The sequence below is a fragment of the Lolium perenne genome, chromosome 4 (assembly GCF_019359855.2).
Source record: "Lolium perenne isolate Kyuss_39 chromosome 4, Kyuss_2.0, whole genome shotgun sequence".
In the NCBI taxonomy this organism is placed as follows: Eukaryota; Viridiplantae; Streptophyta; class Magnoliopsida; order Poales; family Poaceae; genus Lolium; species Lolium perenne.
Window position 1 is genome coordinate 258,883,812 of NC_067247.2, and position 8,676 is coordinate 258,892,487.

General features: G+C 45.6%; 1 protein-coding gene and 1 long non-coding RNA gene across 2 annotated transcripts; both read left to right on the plus strand.

Annotated features, from left to right (window-relative positions):
* Positions 1-317: 317 nt before the first annotated feature.
* Positions 318-2,999, plus strand: LOC139839022 (uncharacterized). Its single transcript, XR_011756772.1, has 3 exons — positions 318-560; positions 1,561-1,620; positions 2,766-2,999. It is a non-coding gene; the product is annotated as an uncharacterized lncRNA (long non-coding RNA).
* A 578-nt stretch (positions 3,000-3,577) lies between these two features.
* LOC139839336 (uncharacterized) lies at positions 3,578-8,116 on the plus strand. Its single transcript, XM_071829385.1, has 2 exons — positions 3,578-5,664; positions 6,988-8,116. Exons 1-2 carry the CDS (start codon positions 3,578-3,580, stop codon positions 8,114-8,116), a joined length of 3,216 nt encoding a protein of 1,071 aa, XP_071685486.1.
* Positions 8,117-8,676: the final 560 nt, after the last annotated feature.

The following is an 8,676-nucleotide window of genomic DNA, read 5'->3' on the forward strand; positions in this document are numbered from 1 at the left end:
TCATGCACTTGTACTAGTATTCCCTCCTCTGTTCTAATTCCTTTCTTCTCTACGGATTAATCTCACCGAAGCTAACAGCCCAAGGCCCTTCATTGCCTAACGTAGTGCCGCTCCAGTAGCCCATCAAAGCCCACGCTCAGCTCAGCTAGCTGCAGCTGAGCGGATGGACGCGACGACGCACGCCAGGAATTCGTGCAGCACACGATACACCGTCGCGCGTACAATTCCGATTCTTTGGCAGCACAAATCGCGTCGCCCCTCAGCCTATAAAGCCTCAAGTCGACGCCCCTGCCTCTCTTTTCCTCCCCACGCCGCCACCCAAAGCCCTAGCGGCTTAAACCGATCTAATCTCGCGAAGCTCCGCGAGGCTGCCGCCGAACGCCGCTCGCGTTCCCGGTGATTCAGGGCACTAGAGGCGGAGCTGTTGCGCCAGAAGGATCACAGGGACTAGGGGAGTTCATCCACGGAGCTAGAAAGCCGAGCCGCTGACCACCGACGACACCCACAGCAACGCCCTCGACTCCGGCCACCGACTTCAACCACGGACTGCGACGAGCTCGGTGAGCACCAGTAGAAATCCTTGCACACACGCGCTACACATCTATATGCCTACCTCCTAGACATGGTTTCCAACCTTATTTTTACAGTTTGTCGAGTCGCCGGTGAACCGAATGCCATCTGGTGGCATGGTCATGTTAGGCAACCTAGAACACGTTTTCTGTTTTGTTTCCAACACATGAGATGTACCAATCTGCTCCAGGAAACCATTAGTGCTGATAGTGCTGTTTATATCCGACGTTTTTCAACCTATTTTCTATAAACTGAAGTGAACTCGTTGCACCCATACGAACATGCATGTACTGCTGCTAGTTTTTCCTGTTGTAGTGCTAGCTATTTCTGTATTCGTGCTGTGTCTAGTTTAAGCTTTTGGAATTGGCTATGCATGTTCACTTATAGGTTAGATTTGGCTAATACAGTTACTCAACATGTTACGTTGATTGGTTTAATTGTTACCAGTAGCACATATTAGATCATATGTAAATATAGTTACTCAACATGTCAGTAGTTTAGAGTCACAATAGGTGTTATATAATTGCATGTGCCTCTGCATATTATTTTAACATGCAATTCTTTGGTTAGGGCATCACCAGGTTAGATGTCGCACTAATACCGTGCCATGCTACTATTAAAGTCATATTGATTCATGCATATTGGTTGCTACTCTGGTTGCATGTATAAATTATTTTATTCCTAGATTATTTACCTATGCTTGAGTATGACCACTAGCATGTAGTCTGCTTGCATGTTGCATTTTAAATCTATGCTATCTATTCACATACGCTCAACATGTTTTCTAAAATATTTGGTTACCTAATATAGAGCGATCACCATGCGTTGTACCCTAGTTAACCCAAATCCCGCTCGAGCCATTTCAGTCTCTTTCTTGTACTACGTATTCCGAACGACCGACACACACTTTTTATTGGATCTTTTCATTTGGATTTTATTGGTGTTTATTCGAAGTTGGTATTTATTGTGGTTCATCGTTGTGGCGAGTAGGGAGTGACGGGAACGGGGCGAACCAAGACTACGGAGAAGGGTTTTTCGACGACAACGAAGGCATGCCCTCTCATCATATTTATCCCAGTTTTACAACTTGCATGTTATTTTATGTTTTACAAATATATGCTATTTTATTCCAGTAGCTAGCGTGTCGATTGACACACCAACTTGATCTGCTTGTCGCCTTGTACTTGATACCCTGAGTAGTGATTATATATAATTCTGATAGAGTAGAATGCTTAGCCATGCTAAATAATCATTAGGAAACTTCATGTTGCCTCTTCGGAGGAATTGATCGACCTACGGGTCAAAACACCCCTTTGAACATTGTTGAGCTCGTTGAGCTGGGCTAGTTAGCCATTGTTGTTTCCTCTACTCTATGCTACTCTGGGTGAAACTTACCATCTAAACATGGCGCGGGCGACAGCTGGATCAGATGTTGAAGGAGCGGTTGGCTGCCCTTCATTTGTTGGAGGGGGCAATCCGTCGTCCGTGCCGCATAAGGATCCTAACAAGTCTTGGATTTGAAGATTGTGACAACCGTACAACCACATGCTATATGGGCACTGGCTTGGTTGAGTATGTTAGTCAGCCTTAGGTGTCGATGTCGCCGTACCGCTGATGAGGTGTCTGCCTACGGGGGAACCTTCGGCACAGATGGGGGGACCGGTTTGGGGACGTACTCTTAGTTCCGTGCGCCATACCCGGTGGGCATGTCACATCTTTGGGGGATCTAGCTAAAAGACCTCGTCACAAACTCTCTATTGCTATGCTAGCGACGGCTAGTTGCAATAAGGCGAGATTGTGACATGTGGTGAAAGTGTACCACCTCTGCAGAGTTAAACCTATTCGAATAGCCGTGTCCACGGTCATGGACGACACATGAATCCTTCTTGACATACAGGAACCTGTTTTGCTATTTCCCTCTTTGCCTCCATCCTTTCCCTGGAATCTGAATCCTATGCTATGTGTGAGTTGTCGTGGACAGTCACATTGATGAGAAATATTACACTGAATATAAAACATGTTTTCGTCTAAAACTGCTTTTATCAAATCTAGTGTTGTATTGCAAATAAAGTTAGCTTTTCTGCAAAAGAACCATATAGCCTTTCTTTGAAGCCTCATGTAGATTTAGTAGGTTTGCACGAGGGGGCATGTTGAGTACGAAATGTACTCATGGCAAAACTTTTGTTGATATTCAGAGTACTATGAAGATGGTGAAGACTATGGCGACTACGATGACGCTGAGGAGTGAGGCCTCGTGGACTACATCGACTGCGTGTGGCTGAGATGGAGTTACTTCGCATTTTATTATCCGCTATGCTTTCTAGTTGTAATAAATGTCACAAGACATTTCACTTTGTGGCTCAAGCTTTGTAATAATTACTTTTTGCATGTTCTGCAATGATATTTATTTCGCTGTGTCGTCAAGTTAATCCTGGGTTGACGAGTAACACAGGGGGGTCGGAATGTTAAGTTCCGGTTCTCACAGAAGTGGTATCAGAGCCGACGTCGACCTAGTCACGTGGCCTTAGTTAGAATGGAAAAACTTTTATAACAATTTAAAAAAAATATGTAATTATGAAAGTCCTCGTAGTCTAATTCCTGACTATTGCTATTCCTTGTCTTACCTTGTTCACCATTTGTTTTTAAATTTCTTCCCTAACCACTTCTTTAGTATATAATATCCTATCTAGGCAAAAGCCATCTCAAGAACGCATGGATTCAAGAGTCATATATCAAGTACTCCACACTTTAATACCCAGTCGAGAGAAGACGAACCATATAGGATGAGTTGAATAGAATCCTATTAGATATGTACTACGTATGTTGGGGGATTTTGCTTGAGTATTGACTACATCTGTTTGGTTATTTTATGTAGTCATACTAAACCATGTTTTACAAAGTAATTTGATTGAAGTTTATTTGGATATTCCATGTTTGGTTACAGATTTGGTTATGGGTTAGTTGCTTTTTCCCTCTTATCTATCCTAACTTGGAATAACGACACAGGATGAATGCAAATCGGGGTCGTGGTCGCGGAGGACGCGGACGCGGACGTGGTCGCGCGCCAGCATTTCAGGAGAATTTCGTCGAGGGTGAAGTTCACGACACAGACACTGACACCGAGAATGAGGGACCAGAGCAGCCGCCACCACCGCCACCGGTTAACATTGCGCAAGTGATGTTGATGCAGACACAGCTACTGCAGCAGATGGCCGCCACTCTGGCGAATCAGAATCAGAACCAAAACCAGAATCAGAATCCTCCTCCACCCCAGTCCAAGCTTGCAGAGTTCATGAGGACGAAGCCACCCACCTTTGCGGGATCAGCGGACCCTATTGAGGCAGATGATTGGCTGAAGGATATTCGCCGGAAGCTCAACCTGGTGAGTGTTAATGCTCAAGACCGTGTAAAGTATGCTGCGCATCAACTTCAGGGTGTAGCCGCGGATTGGTGGGAGAACTATTGTGAGGCGCATGATAACGCCGAGGGGATCACGTGGAATGAGTTTGCTGAATCATTTCGCACTGCACACATACCAGCTGGTCTTATGGAGCTGAAGAGGGATGAATTTCGAGCTCTAGTTCAGGGGAAGATGACAATCTCTGAGTACTGGGACCGTTTCACCCAGTTATCTCGCTATGGAAGGGCGGATATTCCCACTGAGGCGGATAAGATTTCTAAGTTTCTGAGGGGCCTGAACCTAGGTTTGAAGGATAGGTTGGTGTCTCATGATTTTGCTAACTTCCAGAGTTTGGTCAACAAGGCTATTCTTCAGGAGAATTCAAAGAACGAACTTCATGAACACCGCAAGCGCAAGGCACCACAGAGTCAGTATGGGGCAGGGAGCTCACGCCAGAAGAACAATAACAACCCAGGATACCGTGGATCAGGTGCAAAGCCGGCGAAGCCTAATCACAATGCTTCGTATGGTGCCTATCGTACTCCAAGAGCTGAAGTCGGAGGGAACCATGCCAACACTGCTGGGAGGACATGCTACAACTGTGGCGAAGAGGGTCACTTTGTTGCTGCATGCCCAGGCAAGAAGAACGCAGGGGCGACGCCAGTGAAGTTCAACTTAGGTTCCGCCGCCAAGACACCAGTAGCGGGACGTGGAAGGGGCATACTACCTACCCCGGGAGGTGCACCTCATGCCTCAGGACAGCAAGGACGTGGCCAAGTCAACCATGTCACGGCGGAACAGGCGCATGAAGCTTCAGATGTTGTCCTTGGTATGTTTCCAATCAACTCATGTTATGGTTCAGTACTTTTCGATTCTGGAGCTTCGCATTCGTTCATTTCCAAGCAATTTGTTGAAAAACACCGTTTGAAAACCGAGGGTATGAGTCGGGAGATGGCAGTACAATCACCCGGGGGAATTCTTACTACGGGTTTAAAATGTCCTAAGGTGATCCTAACGATCGAGGGAATAGAGTTTCTAGCAGACCTCATAGTGTTAGACTCTAAAGGGTTAGATGTTATTCTGGGCATGAACTGGTTAGTAAAACACAAAGCTATGATAGACTGTGGCCTTGGAGCAGTATCGCTGACTAATAAGAATGGAATTGTGGTGGATTACAAACTCAAGTCAGCACCTCATACCGCAGTGGACAATATTCTGAACAGCTTGAAGGAGATGGTTGTATCAGATGTTAGAGTGGTTAAGGAATACCCAGATGTTTTCCCGGATGAGTTACCCGGTCTGCCACCAGACCGTGAGATAGAGTTTGCCATCGAGTTAGTCCCGGGCACTGCTCCTATTGCAAAGAGACCATACAGGATGCCAACAAATGAACTAGCTGAAATGAAGAAGCAAATCGAGGAGCTTTTAGAGAAGGGATATGTTAGACCAAGCACCTCGCCTTGGGGAGCACCGGTGTTGTTTGTTAAGAAGAAAGATGGTACCATGCGAATGTGCGTGGACTACCGTGCCTTGAATGAAGTGACCATCAAGAATAAATACCCTTTGCCTAGGATTGATGATCTATTTGATCAATTGAAAGGAGCTTCTGTCTTCTCTAAGATAGACCTCAGGTCGGGATACCATCAGTTGAAGATCCGACCAGAAGACATACCAAAGACAGCCTTTGTCACTCGGTATGGTCTGTACGAATTTCTGGTGATGTCCTTTGGACTCACGAATGCACCGGCCTACTTCATGAATCTCATGAATAAAGTGTTCATGGATTGCTTGGATAAGTTTGTCGTAGTGTTCATTGATGATGTGTTGATTTACTCTCGTAATGAGGAGGATCATGAAAAGCACCTTCGGATTGTTCTGGAAAGGCTTAGGGAACATCAACTCTATGCCAAGTTTAGCAAGTGTGAGTTTTGGCTGAAGCAGGTGGATTTCCTTGGTCATGTCATCTCGGCGGAAGGAGTAGCAGTGGATCCGGCTAAAGTGGAATCCGTACTTAGTTGGAAACAACCGAAGAATGTGTCAGAGATACGTAGTTTCCTTGGTCTTGCAGGATATTACCGACGATTCATAGAAGATTTCTCGCGGATTGCAAGACCGATGACACAATCGATCAAGAAAGATAAAAAGTTTGAGTGGACACCAGCGTGTGAAACAAGTTTTCAAGAACTCAAGAGGAGATTGACATCAGCTCCGGTGCTAATACTGCCGGATATTCGGAAGGATTTTGAAGTTTATTGTGATGCTTCTAAACAAGGATTGGGTTGTGTGCTCATGCAACAAGGCAAGGTTGTGGCCTATGCATCGAGACAGTTACGCCCTCATGAAGTGAACTATCCTACCCATGACTTAGAGTTGGCTGCCGTAGTTCATGCCTTGAAGATATGGAGGCACTACCTTATTGGCAACCGTTGTGAAATATACACGGATCATAAGAGTTTGAAGTATATTTTCACTCAACCGGACTTAAACCTGAGGCAAAGGAGATGGCTGGAGTTGATTAAGGACTACAATATTGGCGTAAATTACCACCCTGGTAAAGCCAATGTCGTAGCTGATGCGTTGAGCAGAAAGGTTTATTGCAATAACCTCATGATTCAAGAAGCTCAACCAGAATTGCATGAAGAGTTCAGAAAGTTGAACTTGAGTGTGAGTCTCGCTGAAAATGAGGAGGTATTAGAAGTCAAGTTCACTCTAGAGGATCAAGTTAGAGAAGCCTAGAAAAATGACACAGGGATCGAAGAGATTCGAGCAAAAATCAAGTCAGGAGAAGCGCCTGAATACAAGGAGGATGAAAGTGGAAGCATTTGGTTTCGAGATCGCTTATTGGTGCCCAACCAAAAGGAACTCAAGGATGCAATCATGAAAGAGGCACACGACACATCATATTCCATACACCCGGGAAGCACAAAGATGTATCACGATCTCCGAGGTAGTTTCTGGTGGTCTAGCATGAAGCGAGAGATTGCAGAGTATGTATCTAGGTGTGATGTATGCCGCAGAGTCAAGGCAGAGCATCAGAAGCCTGCGGGGCTGCTTCAACCACTCAAAGTCCCTGAGTGGAAATGGGAAGAAATCGGGATGGACTTCATTACAGGACTCCCGAGGACGACAGCGGGATATGATTCCATCTGGGTCATCGTGGATCGATTAACCAAGTCAGCTCACTTTATCCCGGTGAAGACCACTTTTAAGGGGGAGAAATTAGCTGAATTATACATGGCCAGAATTGTTTGCCTACATGGAGTCCCCAAAAAGATTGTGTCTGATCGAGGTACTCAATTTACCTCGAGATTTTGGAAGAAGATACACGAAGTCTTGGGCACGCAGTTGAATTTTAGTACCGCCTACCATCCGCAGACTGATGGACAAACTGAGCGAGTGAACCAGATTTTGGAAGACATGCTTCAGGCATGTGCTCTAACCTGTCAGCGCACATGGGACAAGAGTTTGCCGTATGCAGAATTCTCTTACAACAATAGTTTTCAAGCGAGCCTACAAATGTCTCCATTTGAAGCTTTGTATGGACGGAAGTGCCGCACCCCACTTAACTGGCATGAGGTGGGAGAGAACCAAGTATTTGGACCCGATACTCTAGAGGAGGCAGATAAGCAGGTAAAGATGATTCGGGAAAGGCTACGGGCCGCCCAATCTAGGCAGAAGGTATATGCGGATAGACGCCGTCACGAGTTATCATTTGAGAAGGGTGACGATGTGTACTTGAAAGTATCTCCACTTCGCGGGATGCGACGTTTTGGACTAAAGGGAAAATTGGCACCTCGATACATTGGACCGTTTACCATCACCGCCCGGCGCGGCGAGGTTGCTTATGAGTTAGCACTACCCGAGAAGCTGTCGAAAGTGCATAATGTGTTTCACGTGTCCCAGCTGAAGAAATGTTTTGATAAGCCGGAAGAAGAGGCTCGGAAAACCTCGTTGGATTCCATAGAAGTTCAAGAAGACTTGACTTATGAAGAGTACCCCATCAAAATTCTTGATGAACAAGTGAGGACAACTAGGAGGAATGTGATCAAGTTCTGCAAAGTTCAATGGAGCAACCATAGTGAGGAAGAAGCGACATGGGAGCAGGAAGATGCCCTTCGGGAGGAGTTTCCAAATCTTTTCTCTTAGGTCGAATCTCGGGGTCGAGATTCCTTGTAAGGGGGGTAGAATTGTAACATCCGGATTTTTATGACCTGAATTTTTTTTAGGAACGGATGATGCCGCAAAATAAAATAAAAGAATATTTTATTTGGAGTTCTGAAGATTTATTCTTTCCAATTGATTTTTTTTTTTGAGAAACACAGTACAAACGCAGACGCTCACATACACGCACGCGCATACACTCACCCCTATGAACGCACACACGCACACCCCTACCCCTATGAGCACCTCCGGAAGACTGAGCCGGCGGATTGGATCTTGAAATTGACGAAGTCACCACAGGCGCCTCGCTGTCGACGGGAACGTCGCCTCCCACTGAAAGAATATTCCGCCTTTATGAGACACACAGATGTCAAACCTGGGGTTTGAACTCTGGTGGGCTGGGGGTACAACCACCCTCCTAACCACCCAACCTCAGGTTGGTTCTCTTTCCAATTGATTTTCTATTTGAAGCCACATATTGTTTTGCCTTGAAGTTATATTGAGTCTGTGGTCAAATTGCCTATTTGCTTCTTATTAGTTCTTTG